Raw genomic sequence first — 23,591 nt, forward strand, 5'->3', positions numbered from 1 at the left:
ACTAAAGGGAGCACTAGAGTCAGAACCGAGAAGACAGAAGAGAGAGGTATGGAGAAGAGTGTAGAAAGAAGGAAAGTCGGATATGATATATATAATACAAAAGGCAAAATGGCAGAGGAAAATATTCTCCAAACAGTAATAACACTAAATGTTAATGGACTGAATTCCCCAATCAAAAGACATAGACTGGGAGAATGGATTAAAAAACAGGATCCTTCTATATGCTGTCTACAGGAAACACATCTTAGACCCAAAGATAAACATAGGTTGAAAGTGAAAGGTTCGGAAAAGATATTTCATGCAAATAACAACCAGAAAAGAGCAGGAGTAGCTATACTAATATCCAACAAATTAGACTTCAAATGTAAAACAGTTAAAAGACGAAGAAGGACACTATCTACTAATAAAAGGAACAATTAAACAAGAAGACATAACAATCATAAATATTTATGCACCGAACCAGAATGCCCCAAAATACGTGAGGAATACACTGCAAACACTGAAAAGGGAAATAGACACATCTACCATAATAGTTGGAGACTTCAACTCACCACTCTCATCAATGGACAGAACATCTAGACAGAGGATCAATAAAGAAATAGAGAATCTGAATATTACTATAAATGAGCTAGACTTAACAGACATTTATAGGACATTACATCCCACAACAGCAGGACACACCTTTTTCTCAAGTGCTCATGGATCATTCTCAAAGATAGACCATATGCTGGGTCACAAAGCAAGTCTTAACAAATTTAAAAAGATTGAAATCATACACAACACTTTCTCGGATCATAAAGGAATGAAGTTGGAAATCAATAATAGGCGGAGTGCCAGAAAATTCACAAATACGTGGAGGCTCAACAACACACTCTTAAACAACGAGTGGGTCAAAGAAGAAATTGCAAGAAAAATTAGTAAATACCTCGAGGCGAATGAAAATGAAAACACAACATATCAAAACCTATGGGACGCAGCAAAGGCAGTGCTAAGAGGGAAATTTATTGCCCTAAATGCCTATATCAGAAAAGAAGAAAAGGCAAAAATGCAGGAATTAACTGTCCACTTGGAAGAACTGGAGAAAGAACAGCAAACTAATCCCAAAGCAAGCAAAAGGAAAGAAATAACAAAGATCACAGCAGAAATAAATGAAATTGAAAACAATAGAGAAAATCAATAAGACCAGATGTTGGTTCTATGAGAAAATCAATAAGATTGATGGGCCCTTAGCAAGATTGACAAAAAGAAGAAGAGAGAGGATGCAAATAAATAAGATCAGAAATGGAAGAGGAGACATAACTACTGACCTCACAGAAATAAAGGAGGTAATAACAGGATACTATGAACAACTTTATGCTAATAAATACAACAATTTAGATGAAATAGACGGGTTCCTGGAAAGACATGAACAACCAACTTTGACTCAAGAAGACATAGATGACCTCAACAAACCAATCACAAGTAAAGAAATTGAATTAGTCATTCAAAAGCTTCCTAAAAAGAAAAGTCTAAGACCAGATGGCTTCACATGTGAATTCTATCAAACATTCCAGAAAGAATTAGTACCAACTCTCCTCAAACTCTTCAAAAAAATCGAAGTGGAGGGAAAACTACCTAATTCATTCTATGAAGCCAACATCACCCTCATACCAAACCCAGGCAAAGATATTACAAAAAGAGAAAACTATAGGCCAATCTCTCTAATGAATATAGATGCAAAAATCCTCAATAAAATTCTGGCAAATCGTATCCAACAACACATTAAAAGAATTATACATCATGACCAAGTAGGATTCATCCCAGGTATGCAAGGATGGTTCAACATAAGAAAATCAATTAATGTAATACACCATATCAACAAATCAAAGCAGAAGAATCACATGATCATCTCAATTGATGCAGAGAAGGCATTTGACAAGATTCAACATCCTTTCCTGTTGAAAACACTTCAAAAGATAGGAATGCGAGTAAACTTCCTTAAAATGATAGAGGGAATATATGAAAAACCCACAGCTAATATCATCCTTAATGGGGAAAAATGGAAAACTTTCCCCCTAAGATCAGGAACAAGACAAGGATGTCCACTATCACCACTATTATTCAACATTGTGTTGGAGGTTCTAGCCAGAGCAATTAGACAAGAAAAAGAAATACAAGGCATCAAAATTGGAAAGGAAGAAGTAAAACTATCACTGTTTGCAGATGATATGATACTATACGTCGAAAACCCGGAAAAATCCACAACAAAACTACTAGAGCTAATAAATGAGTACAGCAAAGTAGCAGGTTACAAGATCAACATTCAAAAATCTGTAGCATTTCTATACACTAGTAATGAACAAGCTGAGGGGGAAATCAAGAAACGAATCCCATTTACCATTGCAACTAAAAGAATGAAATACCTAGGAATAAATTTAACTAAAGAGACAAAAACCTATATAAAGAAAACTACAAAAAACTGTTAAAAGAAATCACAGAAGACCTAAATAGATGGAAGGGCATACCGTGTTCATGGATTGGAAGACTAAATATAGTTAAGATGTCAATCCTACCTAAATTGATTTACAGATTCAATGCAATACCAATCAAAATCCCAACAACTTATTTTTCAGAAATAGAAAAACCAATAAGCAAATTTATCTGGAAGGGCAGGGTGCCCCGAATTGCTAAAAACATCTTGAGGAAAAAAAACGAAGCTGGAGGTCTCGCGCTGCCTGACTTTAAGGCATATTATGAAGCCACAGTGGTCAAAACAGCATGGTATTGGCATAAAGATAGATATATCGACCAATGGAATCGAATAGAGTGCTCAGATATAGACCCTCTCATGTATGGACATTTGATCTTTGATAAGGCAGTCAAGCCAACTCACCTGGGACAGAACAGTCTCTTCAATAAATGGTGCCTAGAGAATTGGATATCCATATGCAAAAGAATGAAAGAAGACCCGTATCTCACACCCTATACAAAAGTTAACTCAAAATGGATCAACGATCTAAACATTAGGTCTAAGACCATAAAACAGTTAGAGGAAAATGTTGGGAGATATCTTATGAATCTTACAATTGGAGGCGGTTTTATGGACCTTAAACCTAAAGCAAGAGCACTGAAGAAGGAAATAAATAAATGGGAGCTCCTCAAAATTAAACACTTTTGTGCATCAAAGAACTTCATCAAGAAAGTAGAAAGACAGCCTACACAATGGGAGACAATATTTGGAAATGACATATCAGATAAAGGTCTAGTGTCCAGAATTTATAATGAGATTGTTCAACTCAACAACAAAAAGACAGCCAACCCAATTACAAAATGGGAAAAAGACTTGAACAGACACCTCTCAGAAGAGGAAATACAAATGGCCAAAAAGCACATGAAGAGATGCTCAATGTCCCTGGCCATTAGAGAAATGCAAATCAAAACCACAATGAGATATCATCTCACACCCACCAGAATGGCCATTATCAACAAAACAGAAAATGACAAGTGCTGGAGAGGATGCGGTGAAAGAGACACACTTATCCACTGTTGGTGGGAATGTCAAATGGTGCAACCACTGTGGAAGGCAGTTTGGCAGTTCCTCAAAAAGCTGAATATAAAATTGCCATACGACCCAGCAATACCACTGCTGGGAATCTACTCAAAGGAATTAAGGGCAAAAACTCAAACGGACGTTTGCACACCAGTGTTTATAGCAGCGTTATTTACAATTACAAAGAGATGGAAACAGCCAAAATGTCCATCAACAGACGAGTGGCTAAACAAACTGTGGTATATACATATGATGGAATATTATGCAGCTTTAAGACAGGATAAACTTATGAAGCATGTAATAACATGGATGGACCTAGATAACATTATGCTGAGTGAGTCTAGCCAAAAACTAAAAGGCAAATACTGTATGGTCCCACTGATGTGAATCGACATTCGAGAATAAACTTGGAATATGTCATTGGTAACAGAGTCCAGCAGGAGTTAGAAACAGGGTAAGATAATGGGTAATTGGAGCTGAAGGGATACAGATAAAAACTCAAAAATGGAGAGCACAGTAATACCTAATTGTAAAGTAATCATGCTAAAACACTGAATGAAGCTGCATCTGAGCTATAGGTTTTTGTTTTGTTTTGTTTTGTTTTGTTCTTACTATTATTACTTTTATTTTTTTCTCTATATTATCATTCTATATCTTTTTCGGTTGTGTTGCTAGTTCTTCTAAACCGATGCAAATGTACTAAGAAACGATGATCATGCATCTATGTGATGATGTTAAGAATTACTGATTGTATATGTAGAATGGTATGATTTCTAAGTGTTGGGTTAATTTCTTTTTTTCCGTTAATTAATAAAAAAAAAAAGTAAGCCCAAAGAAATCATACAGCTAAACAATAAAAGAACAAATGACCCAATTATAAAATGGGCTAAAGATATGAATGGGCATTTTTCTGAAGAGCAAATACAGTCAGCTCAAAAGCTGATGTTGGGTTAATTTCTTTTTTTCCGTCAATTAATAAAAACAAAAAAACAAAAAAAGGCCAGTGAAGTTCAGGATTTCTCTCTCATCTGGAAGGACACATAGTGAACACAGAGTTTCTCCCTCATCTGGACAGGCACCTCCTGAACATGGTCAGGGTTCCTCTCTCATTTGGAAGGGCACATGGCGAACACAGCATCATCTGCTAGCTTCTTCTCCTGGCTTCCTGTTTCATGAAGCTCCCCGGAAGGCATTTTCCTTCTTCATCTCCAAAGGTCACTGGCTGGTGGACTCTGCTTCTCGTCGCTATGTCATTCTGTTCTGCTCTCTCTGAATCTCTCTCCAAAATGTTTCCTCTTTTACAGGATTCCAGTAAACTAATCCAGACCCACCCAAATGGGCAGAGACACGCTTCCACTTAACCTAGTTTAACAACCACGCTTGATTAAATCACAGGGCTTAATCCAGGGAGATAATCTAATTACAGTTTCAAACATACAGTACCGAATAGGGATTGGAAGAAATGGCTGCCTTTATAAAATGGGATTAGGATTAAAACATGGCTTTTTTAGGGGACATACATCATTTCAAACCAGCACAGACTCCAAAAAGACATGTTCTTTCCAAAAGCAAGATGCATTCATTCCAGAACACATCACAAAGCCTTAACCATTTCAATAATAATACAAAGTCAGAAACAGTACAGCTATAGGCATGGTCTGTCCTGAGGCAGAATTTTCCTCTGGCTCCGGACCTGTAAAACTCAGAAGTTGTCTGCTGCCAATGTACAAAGGAGGGACGGTCATAGGATACATATTCTTATTTCCAAAGGAAGAATTGGAAGGAACATAGGGGTCACAGGACCCAAGCAGTTTTGAAAACTGCAGGGCAAACTTCATTAGATTTCAGAGTTTGAGAGTCATTTATCTTCCGGGATTTAGAAAGAGAAAGTCCCACCCTTCCCAGGGTCCCATGCAGTGGGGCCCGCCTGTCTCTGAATGCAGCCTTGGGGAACACTGGGGAGACCACCTTTTTCTCAGTTCCACCTTTCCAAGCAGCAGGGTTGCACCCAGGCTCTCTGCCATCTCCAGGGCACACGCTCAACCCCTCCAGGGCAGTGTAGTGGCAGCCAGGCTTTCCCCAATTCCCAGGAAACGTGCTCCACCCTCTCTAAGGCCTGGGGCACAATGCTTCTGGAACAGGGAAGTAGAAATTCCACCCTCTGCCTTGGGGACAAACTCACCCTCTCCAAGTGCTTGGGTGGGTCTGCTCTCCTGGCCCAAGGTTTCTTGACTTCACACCTTAGCTTCCATAGTTCTGCCTCTGAAGTTAGTTTTCTTCCGATTTGTCCTTTTTTTATCCCTTTTTGTCCAGACTGGCAGTGGTTCACATTTATACAGATACCACAACACTTTTGTTGATTTCCTATGCAATAGATTTGGATCATGCCCATCAGACAAAAGGACTTTCCACAAATCCTTTAATTGCGTTAACTCCATCTCAAATCCTCACTTGTTCTTGGCCGACTGCTTCTGTGTTTAGTCAAATCCTCATGTGGGGCAATACTTTTTCAGGTCTCCCTTCCTGGAAACCCAGAAATTTCCAGAAACTCAATTTCTGATTTCTTTGTACCCCAGAGTTGAGTTCTCAGCTTACCTCCTTCCTGTCACATTTCACTATAAGATTGGTTCAAGAAGATCGATGATGTTCAGGGTTTCTCTTGCAGCTGGAAAGGCACATGGTGACATCTGCTAGCTTTTTCTCCAAGAATCTTCAACAGCTTCCCTGGGGCTCTGGACATTGTGTTGGCTCTGTCGCTTCTGGTGGCTCATGCAGCTCTCAAGCTTTTTCCAAAATGGTTCCCTCTTAAAGGGCACCCTACCTCGAAGAGCTCGGCCATCATAGCCATACCGACTGGCTGAGAGACACCCCTGCACTGGATGCTGTCCCCTCATCACATGCTGCGCCTCAGTGGCACTGCGTACAGATGACCGCTTGGCTTGCCAGCTCGGGCTCGGGGTTGCTGCTGACTCCCCCACACCCTACAGGGCCCAGGTGGGGCAGGAGAGCAGCCATGAAGTGAAGCCGTGGACACCTGTCAGCTGCCTCCCGGGATCGTTAGCACCGCTCTCATTGTCGGCCCACTGATTTTTGCCAGGGGTGCCAAATACATCAAATGGAGAAAGAATTGTTCTTCAACAAATGATACTGGGAAAACTGGCTATCCACATGGAACAAAAATGAAGATGAATCCCTGCCTCACACAAATACAAAAATTAACTCAAAATGAATCAAGAACCTAAATATGAGACAAAAGCATAAAATTCTTAGGGGAAAATTTTTATGACCTTAGGTTTGGCAGTGATTTCGTAGATATGGCACCAAAAGCATGAGCAAAAAAGGAAAAAATAGCTAATTGAACTTCATCAAAATTTAAAACTTTTGTGCCTCAAAGGACATTATCAAGAAAATGAAGAGACCGCCTATAGAATGGGAGAAAATGGTTGCAAAAAATATATCTGATAAGTATTTAATAACTAGAGTATATAAAGAACTGCTACAACTCGACAACAAAAAAGAGAAAGGACCCAGTTTTAAAAATGGGCAAAGAATTTTTCAAAGAAAATATACAGATGGCCAGTAAGTACATGGAAATCTGCCCGATATCATTAGTTATTAGGGAAATGCAAATCAAAACAACAATGTGATTCACATGTACTAGGATGGCTATTATTAAAGAAATGGAAATAACATTTTGGTGAGGATGAAGAAATCAGAACCCTTGTACATTGTTAATGAGAATGTAAAATGGTGCAGCTGCTATGGAAAACAGTTCAGCAGTTCCTTGAAAAGTTTAATAGTGGACTCAACAATTCTACTTCTAGTTATATACCCAGAGAATTGAAAAGACTTGAACAGATACTTGTACACCAGTGTTCATAACAGCATTATTCGCAGTAGCCAAGGGGTAGAACCAACCCAAATGTCCATTGATCCATGAATGGATATACAAAATGGTATATACAAACAATAGAATATTAGCCGTAAAAAATGAAGCTCTGATGCATCCTAAAACATTAATGAATCTTGAAATCATGTTGAGTGAAAGGAGCCACACATAAAAGACTCAAATGTTGTATGGTTCCATTTATATGATATACCTCGAATAAGCAAATTCATAAGGACAAAAAATAGATTGGAGGCCCCTCAGGTCTGGGGAAGGGGGAAAGTGGGGAGTTATTGCTTAGTGTGTGTGTAGATTCTCTTTGGGTTGTTTTTGGTAATGGATGGTGGTCATGACAGCACAACATTGTGAATATAATTAACACCTCTATGTTGTACACTGTTAATGGTACTAAAACAGAATACTTTTTACTTTCTTCCATGGTCTTTTCTTGTCGAGGTGTTTTTATTTGCCATTCTAAATAGAGAAAATTTTTAAAAATTTAAGATTTCACTCAGAAGACATATCTTCCTAAACCCTACATTTTAAATATGAAAGTAACCAAGCTTCCTGTTCCTTTCAGAATCATACCATTCAGCCGGCCTGTAAGATATGAGGATGTGGAGCATAAAGTGGCAACAGTATTTGGGCAGCCTCTTGATCTTCATTACATGAACAATGAGGTAAGAAAGTTGATGAATAATGAGGGACTAGAGGAGACAGGTGCTCACCTTGTTTCTCTCTGCCAAACTGCTTGTTTTCTAGTTAGTTCTTCTGATATTATCTACAGGTTTTCATTTTCTGGAGCGCATTTTCTTTTTCTTTTTGAGAAATCTTCACACACATACATTCTATACATGGTGTACAATCAATGGCTCACAATATCATCACGTAGTTGTGTATTCATTACTGTGATCATTTTTTAAAATGTTTGCATCACTGCAGAAAAAGAAATAAAAAGAAAAAACGCATATATACCATACACCTTATCCCTCCCTTTCATTGACCACTAGTGTTTCCATCTATCCAATTTATTTTGCCCTTTATTACCCCCTATTATTTATATATTTTCCATGTTTTCTACTCATCTGTCTGTACCCTGGATATAAGGAGCATCAGACACAGTATTTCCACAATTACACAGCCACATTGTAAACGTTTTATCTTTAAACAATTGTCTTCAGGAATCTAGGTTATTGGAACACAGCTCAACAGTTTCAGGTACTTCCCTATAGTCACTCCAATATACCATAAACTAAAAAGGGATATCTATATAATGCATAAGAATAACCTCCAGGATAACCTTTTGAGTCTCTTTAAAATCTCTCAGCCACTGACATTTTGTTTTTTTTTATTTCTCTATTCCTCCTTTTGGTAAAGAAGGCTTTCTCAATCTCTTGGTGCCAGGTTCTGGCTCATCCTGGGATTTCTGTCCGACGTTGTCAGGGAGTTTTACACACCTGGGAATTATGTCCCATGTAGGAGGGAGGGCAGTGAGTGAGTTCACCAGCTAAGTTGGCTTAGAGAGAGAGTCCGCATCTGAGCAACAGAAGAGGTTCTCTGGGGGTGACTCTTCGGCCTAATTTTAAGTAGGCTTAGCCTGTTCTTTGCATGAGTAAGTTTAATATGGGGCGAACTCCAAGATCGAGGGCTTGTCCTATTGATTTGGTTGTCCCAACTGCTTGCGAGAATATCAGAAATTCTCCAAATGAGGAAGTTAAATATTTCCTTCTTTTTCATCATCCCCCCAAGAGGATTTTGCAAATAGTTCTTTATTCGGTGCACAGATCACTCTGGGATATATCGGGGCATCACACTAACCTGGACAAACCAACAAAATCTCATGCCCTATTCAAGTTTCCATGTACTTACGTTCAGCTAAACTTACCATACAAGTTGAAAGAGGAAATACACTACCCAATATATAAATTTTGCACCTAATAAACATCTCTCCCTTTAGTCTCGCACAGAAGTTGAAGTTTTAAAATATGGATGCTATCATCCTTTACCCAGTCTTCTGATATACCTGAGTCCTATCCAGATCAGCTTCATTCATATCTCTATTCGATGTCTGATCGCTTATTCAACTTTTTAAACAATTCCTATATGGGATGCTGCTGACTTGCATCGCTTCAGAACTCTAACTATGAGTCTTAGATGTCATGTAAATATCCAAAGTTTCTGGGAAAGACCATGTTATATACAAACAGCTCAGTAGCTCAGAATTTAGAATTAACAGTTACACCTCCTAAATATATGTGAGTGCTGTTAAGTGCTTACAATCTAGAAGCCTTTACAATAAGCCCCAACCTGAAAACCCATGCTCTCAACTTTATTTTATTTTTTATCTATTAATTTTTTAAACAATTTTTTATTAATTAAAAAAAATTAACAACAAACAAACAAAACAATAACATATCATTCCATTCTACATATATAATCAGTAATTCTTAATATCATCACATAGTTGCATATTCATCATTTCTTAGAACATTTGCATCAATTTAGAAAAAGAAATAAAATGACAACAGAAAAAGAAATAAAACAATAATAGAGAAAAAAAAGTTATACATACCATACCCCTTACCCCTCACTTTCATTTACCACTAGCATTTCAAACTAAATTTATTTTAACATTTGTTCCCCCTATTATTTATTTTTATTCCGTATGTTCTACTCTTTTGTTGATATGGTAGATAAAAGGAGTATCAGACACAAGGTTTTCACATTCACAGAGTCACATTGTGAAAGCTGTATCATTGTTCAATCATCATCAAGAAACATAGCTACTGGAACACAGCTCTACATTTTCAGGCAGTTCCCTCCAGCCTCTCCATAACATCTTGAATAACAAGACAATATCTAGTTAATGCATAAGAATAACCTCCAGGATAACCTCTCGACTCTGTTTGGAATCTCTCAGCCATTGACACTTAGTCTCATCTCACTCTTCCCCCTTTTGGTCAAGAAGGTTCTCTCAATCCCTTGATGTTAATTCTCAGCTCATTCTAGGGTTTTTCTCAGTCCCTTGATGATGAGTCTCAGCTCATTCCAGGATCTCTGTCCCACGTTGCTAGGAAGGTCCACACCGCTGGGAGTCATGTCTCATGCAGGGAGAGGGAGGGTGGTGAGACTGCTCATCGTATTGGCTTGAAAGAGAGGCCACATCTGAGCAACGAAAGAGGCTCTCTTGGAGGTGACTCTTAGGCCTAAATTTTAAGTAGACTTGACCTATCCTTTGTGGGGTTAAGTTTCATATGAACAAACCCCAAGACTGGGGGCTCAGCCTATAGCTTTGGTTGTCCACACTGCTTGTGAGAATATCACGAATTTGACTGGGGAAAGTTGATTTCTCCCCACTCTCACCATTCCCAGAAGGAGGCTTGCAAATACTTTTCTATTCACTGATCAAATCACTCTGGGATTCATCGGGGCATCACTCTGGACAAACCAACAAAATCTCGTGTCCTACCTAGATTCCAAGTACTTATGATGTTCAATCAAACTATCTACATAAGTTATATTAGGAAATGCTCCAGTCAAAATATAAATTTTGTAACAAATAAACATTTTTTGCTTTAGTCTCACACATAAGGTGACATTTTAAAGTATTAATTACCATCTATTTTCAGCACCATGCAATAATGACATTCCTTTACTCTTCCTCATGCAAAAACACTTTTAAAATTTGTACATTGTACATTTCACTATTGTTACATACTCTAGGCATTCCTAGATTATACCATCTCAATCTTTAACATCTATCTTTCTTTCTGATTTCATTTATGTCCCCAGCCCTCCTCCCTCTATCATTCTCACATGCAGCTTCATTCAGTGTTTTAACATAATTATATTACAGTTAGGTAGTGTTGTGCTGTCCATTTCTGAATTTTTGTATCCAGTCCTGTTGCACAGTCTGTATCCCTTCAGCTCCAATTACCCAATATCTTACCCTATTTCTATCTCCTGATGATCTCTGTTACCAACGACATATTCCAAGTTTATTCACTAATATCAGTTCATATCTGTGAGACCATACAGTATTTGTCCTTTAGTTTTTGGCTAGTCTCACTCAGCATAATGTTCTCAAGGTCCATCCATGTTGTTACATACTTCATAAGTTTATTCTGTCTTAAAGCTGCATAATATTCCATCGTATGTATATACCACAGTTTGTTTAGCCACTCGTCTGTTGATGGACATTTTGGCTGTTTCCATCTCTTTGCAATTGTAAATAATGCTGCTATAAACATTTATGTGCAAATGTCCGTTTGTGTCTTTGCCCTTAAGTTCTCTGAGTAGATACCTAGCAGTGGTATTGCTGGGTCATATGGCAATTCTATATTCAGCTTTTTGAGGAACCACCAAACTGTCTTCCACAGCGGTTGCACCATTTGACATTCCCACCAATAGTGAATAAGTGTGCCTCTTTCTCCACATTCTCTCCAGCACTCGTCATTTTCTGTTTTGTTGATAATGGCCATTCTGGTGGGTGTGAGATGATATCTCATTGTGGTTTTGATTTGCATTTCTCTAATGGCCAGGGACATTGAGCATCTCTTCATGTGCCTTTTGGCCATTAGTATTTCCTCTTCTGAGAAGTTTCTGTTCAAGCTTTTTCCCATTTTGTAATTGGATTGGCTGTCTTTTTGTTGTTGAGTTGAACAATCTCTTTATAAATTCTGGATACTAGACCTTTATCTGATATGTCATTTCCAAATATTGTCTCCCATTGTGTAGGCTGTCTTTTAACTTTCTTGATGAAGTTCTTTGTTGTACAAAAGTGTTTAATTTTGAGGAGCTCCCATTTCTTTCTTTCTTTCTTTCTTAGGTGCTCTTGCTTTAGGTGTAAGGTCTATAAAACCACCTCCAATTATAAGATTTATAAAATATCTCCCTACATTTTCCTCTAACTGTTTCATGGTCTTAGACCTAATGTCTAGATCTTTGATCCATTTTGAGTTAACTTTTGTATAGGATGTGAGATACGGGTACTTTTTCATTCTTTTGAGTATTCATATCCAGTTCTCTAGGCACCATTTATTGAAGAGACTGTTCTGTCCCAGGTGAGTTGGCTTGACTGCCTTATCAAAGATCAAATGTCCATAGATGAGAGGGTCTATATCTGAGCACTCATTTTGATTCCATTGGTTAATATATCTATCTTTATGCCAGTACCATGCTGTTTTGACCACTGTGGCTTCATAATATGCCTTAAAGTCAGGCAGTGTGAGACCTCCAGCTTCGTTTTTTTTCCTCAAGATATTTTTAGCAATTTGGGGCACCCTGCCCTTCCAGATAAATTTGCTTATTGGTTTTTCTATTTCTGAAAAGTAAGTTGTTGGGATTTTGATTAGTATTGCATTGAATCTAAATCAATTTAAGTAGAATTGACATCTTAACTATATTTAGTCTTCAATCCATGAACACAGTATGCCCTTCCATCTATTTAGGTCTTCTGTGATTTCTTTTAACAGTTTCTTGTAGTTTTCTTTGTATAGGTCTTTTGTCTCTTTAGTTAAATTTATTCCTAAGTATTTTATTCTTTTAGTTGCAATTATAAATGGGATTCGTTTCTTGATTTCCCCCTCAGATTGTTCATTACTAGTGTATAGAAACACTACAGATTTTTGAATGTTGATCTTTTAACCTGCCACTTTGCTGTATTCGTTTATTAGCGCTAGTGGTTTTGCTGTGAATTTTTCAGGATTTTCGACATATAGTATCATATCATCTGCAAACAGTGATAGTTTTACTTCTTCCTTTCCAATTTTGATGCCTTGTATTTCTTTTTCTTGTCTAATTGCTCTGGCTAGAACTTCCAACACAGTGTTGGATAACAGTGGTGATAATGGACATCCTTGTCTTGTTCCTGATCTTAGGGTTAAAGTTTTTCCCCATTGAGGATGATATTAGCTATGGGTTGTTCATATATTCCCTTTATCATTTTAAGGAAGTTCCCTTGTATTCCTATCCTTTGAAGTGTTTTCATCAGAAAAGGATGTTGAATCTTGTCAAATGCCTTCTCTGCATCAATTGAGATGATCATGTGATTTTTCTGCTTTGATTTGTTGATATGGTGTATTACATTAATTGATTTTCTTATGTTGAACCATCCTTGCATACCTGGGATGAATCCTACTTGGTCATGATGTATAATTCTTTTAATGTGTTGCTGGAATTTTGCTAGAATTCGATTTGCTAGAATTTTGTCGAGGATTTTTGCATCTATACTCATTAGAGAGATTGGTCTGTAGTTTTCTTTTTTTGTAATATCTTTGCCTGGTTTTGGTATGAGGGTGATGTTGGCTTCATAGAATGAATTAGGTAGTTTTCCCTCCACTTCGATTTTTTTGAAGAATTTGAGCAGGGTTGGTACTAATTCTTTCTGGAATGTTTGGTAGAATTCACATGAAGCCGTCTGGTGTGGACTTTTCTTTTTGGGAAGCTTTTTAATGACTGATTCAATTTCTTTACTTGTGATTGGTTTGTTGAGATCATCTATTTCTTCTTGAGTCAAAGTTGGTTGTTCATGCCTTTCTAGGAAGTTGTCCATTGCATCTACACTGTTGTATTTATTAGCATTAAGTTGTTCATAGTATCCTGTTATTACCTCCTTTATTTCTGTGGGGTCAGTGGTTATGTCTCCTCTTCCATTTCTGGTCTTATTTATTTGCGTCCTCTCTCTTCTTCTTTTTGTCAATCTTGCTAAGGGCCCATCAATCTTATTGATTTTCTCATAGAACCAACTTCTGGTTTTATTGATTTTCTCAATTGTTTTCATGTTCTCAATTTCATTTATTTCTGCTCTAATCTTTGTTATTTCTTTCCTTTTGCTTGCTTTGGGGTTAGTTTGTGTTCTTTCTCCAGTTCTTCCAAATGGACAGTTAATTCCTGAATTTTTGCCCTTTCTTCTTTTTTGATATAGGCATTTAGGGCAATAAATTTCCCTCTTAGCACTGCCTTTGCTGCATCCCATAAGTTTTGATATGTTGTATTTTCATTTTCATTCGTCTTGAGATATTTACTGATTTCTCTTGTAATTTCTTCCTTGACTCACTGGTTGTTTAAGAGTGTGTTGTTGAGCCTCCACATATTTGTGAATTTTCTGGCGCTCTGCCTGTTATTGATTTCCAACTTCATTCCTTTATGATCTGAGAAAGTGTTGTGTATGATTTCAGTCTTTTTAAATTTGTTGAGACTTGCTTTGTGACCCAGCATATGGTCTATCTTTGAGAATGATCCATGAGCCCTTGAGAAAAAGGTGTATCCTGCTGTTGTGGGATGTAATGTCCTATAAATGTCTGTTAAGTCTAGCTCATTTATTATAATATTCAAATACTCTGTTTCTTTATTGATCCTCTGTCTAGATGTTCTGTCCATTGATGAGAGTGGGGAATTGAAGGCTCCAACTATTATAGTAGATGTGTCTATTTCCCTTTTCAGTGTTTGCAGTGTTTGCCTCACGTATTTTGGGGCATTCTGGTTCAGTGCATAAATATTTATGATTGTTATGTCTTCATGTTGAATTGTTCCTTTTATTAGTACATAGTATCCTTCTTTGTCTCTTTTAACTGTTTTACATTTGAAGTCTAATTTGTTGGATATTAGTATAGCTACTCCTGATCTTTTCTGGTTATTATTTGCATGGAATATCTTTTCCCAACCTTTCACTTTCAACCTATGTTTATCTTTGGGTCTAAGATGTGTTTCCTGTAGACAGCATATAGAAGGATCCTGTTTTTTAATCCATTCTGCCAGTCTATATCTTTTGATTGGGGAGCTCAATCCCTTAATATTTAGTGTTATTACTGTATGGGTAGTACTTTCGTCTACCATTTTGCCTTTTGTATTTTATATGTCATATCTAATTTTCCTTCTTTCTACACTCTTCTCCACACCTCTCTCTTCTGTCTTTTCATATCTGTCTCTAGTGTTCCCTTTAGTATTTCTTGCAGAGCTGGTCTCTTGGTCACAAATTCTCTCAGTGATTTTTTGTCTGAAAATGTTTTAATTTCTCCCTCATTTTTGAAGGACAATTTTGCTGGATATAGAATTCTTGGTTGGCAGTTTTTCTCTTTTAGTAATTTAAATATATCATCCCGCTGTCTCCTCGCCTCTATGGTTTCTGCTGAGAAATCTACACATAGTCTTATTGGGTTTCCCTTGTATGTGATGGATTGGTTTTCTCTTGCTGCTTTCAAGATCCTCTCTTTCTCTTTGACCTCCGACATTCTGACTAGTAAGTGTCTTGGAGAACGTCTATTTGGATCAATTCTCTTTGGGGTGCGCTGCACTTCTTGGATCTGTAATTTTAGATCTTTCATAAGAGTTGGAAATTTTTCAGTGATAATTTCTTCCATTAGTTTTTCTCCTCCTTTTCCCTTCTCTCCTCCTTCCGGGGCCCCTACAGCACGTATATTTGTTCGCTTCATATTATCATTCAGTTCCCTGAGTCCCTGCTCATATTTTTCCATTTTTCTTCTTATAGTTTCTGTATCTTGTTGAATTTCAGATGTTCCGTCCTCCAGTTCACTAATCCTAACCTCTGTCTCTTGAAATCTACCATTGTAAGTTACCATTGTTTTTTTTTTTAATCTCTTCTACTGTACCTTTCATCTCCATAAGGTCCGTGATTTGTTTTTTCAGACTTTCCATTTCTTCTTTTTGTTCATTCCTTGCCTTCTTCATATCTTCCCTCAATTCATTGATTTGGTTTTTGATGGTTTTCCATGTCTGTTCGTACATTCTTAATTAGTTGTTTCAGCTCTTGTATCTCATTTGAACTATTGGTTTGTTCCTTTGACTGGGCCATATCTTCAATTTTCCTGGTGTGATTTATTATTTTTTGCTGGCGCCTAGACATTTAATTACCTTAATTAGTTTATTCTGGAGATTGCGTTCACTTCTCTTACCTAGGGTTTTCTTGCTAGATGAATTTGTTGTCTATCTGTTCTTTGACCTTCAGTTCAGCTTTTTCCAGACCTCTAGCTTAGGTTTTGTTTAACAGAGGGTAATTTTTCAGTTCTTGTTTTCTTGTTTCTTGCCCTGCTTTTATGGTGCCTTTTCCCTCCCCACCCTTAGGAGGGTCTGCGTAGGTATTATAGACTCTAGCGGGGTTTTCTTGGACTAAACTGGCCTCCTATCTGGGGGAAGGAGTCACCTGCGTCCGTTTTCCCTGAGGGTGGGACCCAGCAGGTTAAAAGACTTTCCTATGAAGTCTCTGGGCTCTGTTTTTCTTATCCTGCCCAGTATGTGGCGTGTCTGCGTGTGGGTGGCACCAGCAAAGGACGTTGTGGCACCTTCAAGTTTGGAAGGCTCTCCCTGCTGGGGGCATGGTGGAGACGGAGGAGAGGTTGTAGGCTGGTTTTAATGGCTTCAAATTGCCAAGCCCTGGGTTCTGAATTCTTTGAGCGAGGGCTTCCACCTGAGTTGGGCTTCACCCCTCCCCTGGGGAAGGCACAGGTGGGAGACAGCCCTGAAAGCAGTCCATTTCTGCCTATGCCTGGGGCAGTTGCAGCCTGAGTAGTCCTGCACTGAATCCAGAAGCAGCCAAGTCTCCGTAGAGACAGCCACAAAAACCTCCATTTTTTCCCCTTTCCTCTTTTTCGGTTAACTCAATAAGCGACCTCCACCTTGACCAGGTTCGCCTGATTGGGAGCCTATTTTTAGTAGTCAGAATTTGTTAATTAATGCCACAATTGGTGTTTGGTTGGACTCAGTCCCTGCTACTGTTAGAGTGTCTTTCCTTTCCCTCCGGGAAACTGCCTGTGGGGGAGGGGCACCAGCCGCCGGGTGCCGCAACTTGGGGAACTCACAGTTCTGGGGGGTTCGCACCTGGTTCAGCTGGTCCAGACTGAGGTACGCTGTGTGTTCAGTCACTGTTGTGGCTCCGGGAGCTGTTCTGCACTGTTTCTGGTTATTTAGTAGTTGTTCTGGAGGACGAACTAAAACGCGCACCTTGCTAAGCCGCCATCTTGGCCCCTCCTCCTCTATTAATTTTTTATTTTTTAAAAATATAACAAACACAAACATTCTTAACATATGCTCATTCCATTCTACATATATAATCAATAATTCACAATATCATCACATAGTTGTATATTCATCATCATGATCATTTCTTAGAACATTTGCATCAATTCAGAAAAAGAAATAAAAACAAAACAGAAAAAAATTCATACATATCATACCCCTTACTCCTCCCTTTCATTGATCACTAGCATTTCAATATACTAAATTTATTTTAACATTTGTTCCCCCTATTGTTTATTTTTATTCCATATGTTTTACTCATCTGTCAATAAGGTAGATAAAAGGAGCATCAGACACAAGGTTTTCACAATCACAGAGTCACATCGCAAAAGTTATATCATTATACAATCATCTTCAAGAAACATGGCTACTGGAACACAGGTCTACATTGTCATGCTCTCAACTTTAGTTCACCGAATTTTTATATTATGGTTAGTCCTAATGATTGATGCATGATAATGTTTGTCTTTTTGTTCTTGACATTTCATTCAACATACAGCTCTTAAGATTCATTCACCTAGTTATGTCCTCACAACTTCTTTCTTTCTTGCTGGTGCTCAGTAGTCCATTCTATGTATACACCATACTTCCCCCTTCCATTCCTTAGTTGTTGTACTCTTAGGCCACCTCCATTCATTGTGGATTGAAACACTGCCACCAGAAACACTGGTGTGCAAATGTCCCCACACTGAGTTCTTCCAGGTATATACTGAGCAAAAAAGAGTTTCAAAATATTTAATGGAGCCCATTTTCTTAACTATATCAACTGTGAGATTTCTGGTTTTTACACATGGGAGATTACACAGCTGTTTCTAATCTCCGTGCTCATTAGTGTAGGCAGCTCTAATACTCTGTGGTAGAATCAGGTATGGTACCAGGGCCAGGGCTCATTCATATGATATACTTTACATTTTATAGGAGTATCTTTTTCTTTCCAGCACAGCTTAACAAGAAACAGCATTTAGCAGGGGCTGGGAGAGTTGTAGAAAGCTGGTGGGTAAATCCTCTAATGAAAGTCAAAATGCTGGATTCTATTTTCAAAGTTTAACTCCTGACTGTAGCTTATTTGTTTTGAAAGTTAGCACCCACTCCAATGATTTCTTTACTCCCCCACAGCTCCCAACAGTCGTTATTTATTCCTACTTTGAATGACATCCAGGAAGGAATTCTTTTGAATGTCACTCACCTACTTTCCCTTCTCCTAGATAGATATACATACTAGAGGCTACAATCTCCATATGCTGGTGGTACTCTTTGCCTTTGTGTGAAGGCAGGGTTTTTATGCACAGGAAAGAAAGTGTGCCTTGAAGGAATGAAGTTACGGGGGCAAGACCAGAAGGCTGAGCAACATCATGGCTCTTTCAGAGTCACTACACTGTATAATTTCTGTTTTATTAGTTGAAGATTTTAAAAATTTGCCTCCATAGTTTGGGGCTGAAATCTGCAGGCCAAACTTTGATTTGTTAGGTAAATACCCCCTAATAGTACCCTTCCTACAAATGTGCAGCTACAATTGGATATATTGCCAAATAGTTTACTAAAATAAAACTATCTCATCTCTTGTTTTTTTGGATAAGTTTTAGAAACATAACAAATTTAGACAATAAGTACTATTATAATTAATAAATAGTACAGACATAAATATTTTAAAGTGTGTAAGCTAGCACATGTTAGATAGAGGATATGAGAACCCAAAAGTATAAAAGTCAAATCCATAGGACTTTTTAAAATTGTACATAGAACAGCTCAAACTTCAGTTACAACATTAAAAAGTGAGGACAAGGTCAGCTAGCTAGCTAACCTTAAAGAAGGCCTTCTTTATTTGGTAGAGATGTTTCTGGAAGATTTGGTTCTCTTTCAGTTAATATTTCCATTAAGAATTACAGATGTTCCAAAACTCATTTTCAAACTCTTGCCAACTAAGGAACTACTCAGAATGTTGGACATTTATGTGGAGATTCATTCTAAAGCCAGATAAAAATCTATACATTAATTAATTAATTAAATTAATTTATTAAATGTCTTTCCACACTCCATCAATATCAATGATCAGTTGACTAAATTTCACCTTTTTTGTTTTTTGTTTTTTAATTTAAAATCTCTCAAGACCTTTTGCTTTTCTTTGCCCTCTTAAACCTTGCCCTGTCAGGGTTTGAGAAACCCAAATGAAAGATCTATTAAGATTTTTATCTTATTTTAATAACAGTATTATTGAGATATAATCGATATCCCATAAAATTCACAATACTACCAGACTGTAATACAATTATGTTAAAACACTGAGTGAAACTGAATGTGAGAGTGATAGAGGAAGGAGGGCTGGGGGCACATGAAATCAGAAAGAAAGATAAACGATAAAGATTGAGATGGTATAATCTAGGAATGCGTGGAGTGTATAATGATAGTGGCTAAATATACAGATTTTTAAAATGTTTTTGCATGAGGAAGAACAAAGGAATGTCATTACTGTAGGGTTATGGAAATAGATAGTAATTAATATTTTAAAATTTCAACTTATGTGTGAGACTAAAGCAAAAAATGTTTATTTGGTACAAAATTTATATTTTGACTAGTGCATTTCCTAATATAACTTATGTAGATAGCTTGGTTGAACACCATAAGTACATGGAGCCTTGGGTAGGACAGGAGATTTTGTTGGTTTGTCCAGAGGGATGCCCCTGATGAATCCCAGAGTGATTTCATCAGTGAGTGGAAAAGTATTTGCAAAGTCCCCCTTTGGGGAATGGTGAGAATGGGGGAAAATTCAGCCTCCCCAAGTTGAATTCTTGATATTCTCACAAGCGATGTGGACAACCAAAGCTATAGGCTGAACCCCCAGTCTTTGGGTTTGTTCATATGAAACTTAACCCCATAAAGGATAGGTCAAGTCTGCTTAAAATTAGGCCTAAGAGTCACCCCCAAGAGAACCTCTGTTGTTGCTCAGATGTGGCCTCTCTCTCCAGCCAACACAACAAGCAAACTCACCACCCTCCCCCTGTCTACGTGGGACATTACTCCCAGGGGTGTCGACCTTCCTGGCAATATGGGACAGAAATCCTAGAATGAACTGAGACTCAGCATCAAGGGATTGAGAAAACCTTCTTGACCAAAAGGGGGAAGAGTGAAATGAAACAAAGTGTCAATGGCTGAGAGATTCCAAACAGAGTGGAGAGGTTATTCTGGAGGTTATTCTTACACATTAAGTAGATATCACCTTGTTATTCAAGATGTAATGGAGAGGCTGGAGGAAAGTGCCTGAAAATGTAGAGCTGTGTTCCAGTAGCCATGTTTCTTGATGATGATTGTATAATGATATAGCTTTCGCAATGCAACTGTGTGATTGTGAAAACCTTGTGTCTAATGCTCCTTTTATCTACCTTGTCAACAGACAAGTAGAACATATGGAATAAAAATAAATAATGGGGGAACAAATGTTAAAATAAATTTAGTTTGAAATGCTAGTGATCAATGAAAGGGAGGGGTAAGGGGTATGGTATGTATAATTTTTTTTCCTCTTTTTTGTTTTATTTCTTTTTCTGAATTGATGCAAATGTTCTAAGAAGTGATCATGATGATGAAAATGCAAATATGTGATGATATTGTGAATTACTGATTATATATGTGGAACGGAATGATCATATGTTAAGATTGTTTCTTTCTTGTCATATTTTTTTAAAAACTTTAAAAATTAATAAAAAAATTTTTAAAAATTGAGTTTTGGTGATGGTTGCACGGCTCTGTAAATTTACTAAAAATCATTGAATTTCACACTTAAGGTATCTCTATGGTTTCAGTTAGATCTTTTAAGACCCCATGGTATTCAGTGAGATTTTTTTCCTCTAAAATATTTGTTTATTTTTTGCTTATTTTGTTTATTTTTGCAAACTGAAGCATTGAGATAGATTATCTTATATGATTTCCCTTTTCTATGTCCTTTGTCACAGCTCTCCATTCTGTTGAAAAACCAAGATGATCTTGATAAAGCAATTGACATTTTGGACAGAAGCTCAAGCATGAAAAGCCTTAGGATATTGTTGCTGTCCCAGGACAGAAATCATGTAAGTAGACCCTTTCACGGCCTGATAGCTGAAAACAAAGCTTGCTTTCCTTCAGGAGTTTGCCTTGCTTCCTCGACAGATTTTACCTCACTCAGCCACTGCCATTACAAAAATAGAAGTGCACCCCAGCCCATTGTTAGTGGCCAGCACATCTGATTTCACTGAGAATTCAGATTATTAGTGTTAAAGTTCCAACTAAAGGCTATTTGACATTGGTGTAGGAGGAAGGAAAACACTTATGGTAAAGGAGAAAATTCTTTTGTTTTCTATATTTCTGTTCTCCCAATTAGATTTTGACCTTGACAGGAGACATTTAAATAACAAGGCCTTGCTGATTAGCAAAGGCTATTGAAGATTTGAGACTGTTGTGTTTTGTAAATCCAAAACCCATAATTATCAGTAGCCTTGCCTTTCTTCTGAGACACATGTAAGAAACAGACTTTTCTTTCTGTTCACTGAGGGGAAAAAGGGCCTTAGACTGGAGGGCCTCTTGTAACTTACCAGCAGCTGCCTTCCCAAAGAAACAATCTAGAGGGGCCATCAGAAGTGGGAGAATATGCCTTAGGCAGTTTTCTCTCCTGAAAGATTCCTAGGGGCCTGTATTTTACAGGAATATTTGCTGTTTGCGTCTGTTTCTGATCACTGATTTCCCTACCAGTTTTCTTCAGATACATATTCCTGAAGTTTTCTTGGAACGCCTTCCTTTCCTTTTCTTATGTTTGAAGACAGCAGCGTATGGACAGCTGACACCCTGTGTGAGAGCTTTGGAGATGCATGATGCTCATGCTGACTATTTATTTCTTAAGAGATTTATGGTATAACGCTGTCCTGTAGATTAGGGGAAGGCACAGGAGAATACTGCTAGGACACCTCACAATAAAGAGGGCATTTTCTAATATTACAGAAATGTTCCTGATCATGAGGAGTGGTCATCTCTTTCCCAAATATGTATTTTTCTGTTTTAGATATGTTTTAGAAAGTATTCTGAAGTAAAATCTTATTTCATTCCCCTGTTCATTACACACCTGTTCCACATATTTCTTTCTTATTTTCTCTCAGGTAAGATCTAAATTTAATCTAGCATCCCATGGCTCTCCACTGAATATCCCTGCTTTCAACTCCCAATCTCATCTTTCCATATTCTTTAGCATACTCTCCCTACCCCTTTCCCCAGCACTGTAGTTCTTTCTTCTTTGTCTTTGCTAATCCATGGCTTTCATCATTTTTATTTTAGACTCCAGTCTACAGTTGGTCAGTATTTTTGACTGAGGCCATTTTGATTATTCCCTATTTCTTTAGTCATTGGAGATAGTCTGTACACTAGTTTATATGTTGCTTAGTAATTACCCTCTAGTTGCTACATATTTGTAAGTTTTTATTCCATAATATTATAAGCTCCCAAGAGCAGGAACTTTGTTTTCCTGTTTGGAGTCCCTTCCCTACCTTAGCAAAACACGGGGAACGCTTTCTGAATTGTTAGCAGGAGTTAGACAGAGATCATATTTAGCACACTCCTTCTTTACAGTGGAAATTGGAATTGGAGTTTGTTTAAAGATGTGATTACCTGACTGGAAGGTAGCACCCCTGACTGTGAAACCTATTAGGCAGCTTAATAAACAGAAGTGTCATGATCCAAAGTTGCTTTGTGCTTAGCAATCCTCATTTCTAGAACAGTGATTCTCTTAACTGTCTGTTGTGAAATATCGGTTTTGTTCTGTATTGGTCTTTTTAAAATTTCCTATCTGTCACGGACCAGTTCTTCTGTACAATACGAAGACTGAAAAACAAAGTGGAAAAATAAACTAGAGACATACAAATTATAGGCTCACAGTTTTTATTGTTATATTCGGTAGTCAAAAAATTACTGTCAAATTGCTATAGAAGTTTTTAAAAGTTACTCTTAATTTTATTCTTATCTTTTTGAGGACTGGTAATCAGCAGTTTGTGGTCTGGCACCAGTCTGCAGATGATACTTTAAGTATTCTGCTTTAGAGTACTATATCACCCTTGTCTTCATCATCTCCACCTGCTGATAACTGTCAGCCACTCTGTTTCTGCACTTATAGTTCCCTTGTTTTTAGCAATC

General features: G+C 37.6%; 1 protein-coding gene across 1 annotated transcript in view; it reads left to right on the forward strand.

Moving 5' to 3' along the window:
* The window catches only part of MAP3K3 (mitogen-activated protein kinase kinase kinase 3), a 102,252-nt gene that overhangs the window by 36,228 nt on the left and 42,433 nt on the right, over nt 1-23,591 (forward strand). The window contains exons 4-5 of the mRNA XM_077163541.1: nt 7,996-8,095; nt 21,392-21,505. Coding sequence (XP_077019656.1) covers nt 7,996-8,095; nt 21,392-21,505 — 214 coding nt within the window. The remainder of the gene's footprint in view (nt 1-7,995; nt 8,096-21,391; nt 21,506-23,591) is intronic.

This window comes from Tamandua tetradactyla, chromosome 6, assembly GCF_023851605.1.
Source record: "Tamandua tetradactyla isolate mTamTet1 chromosome 6, mTamTet1.pri, whole genome shotgun sequence".
NCBI classification, from domain to species: Eukaryota; Metazoa; Chordata; class Mammalia; order Pilosa; family Myrmecophagidae; genus Tamandua; species Tamandua tetradactyla.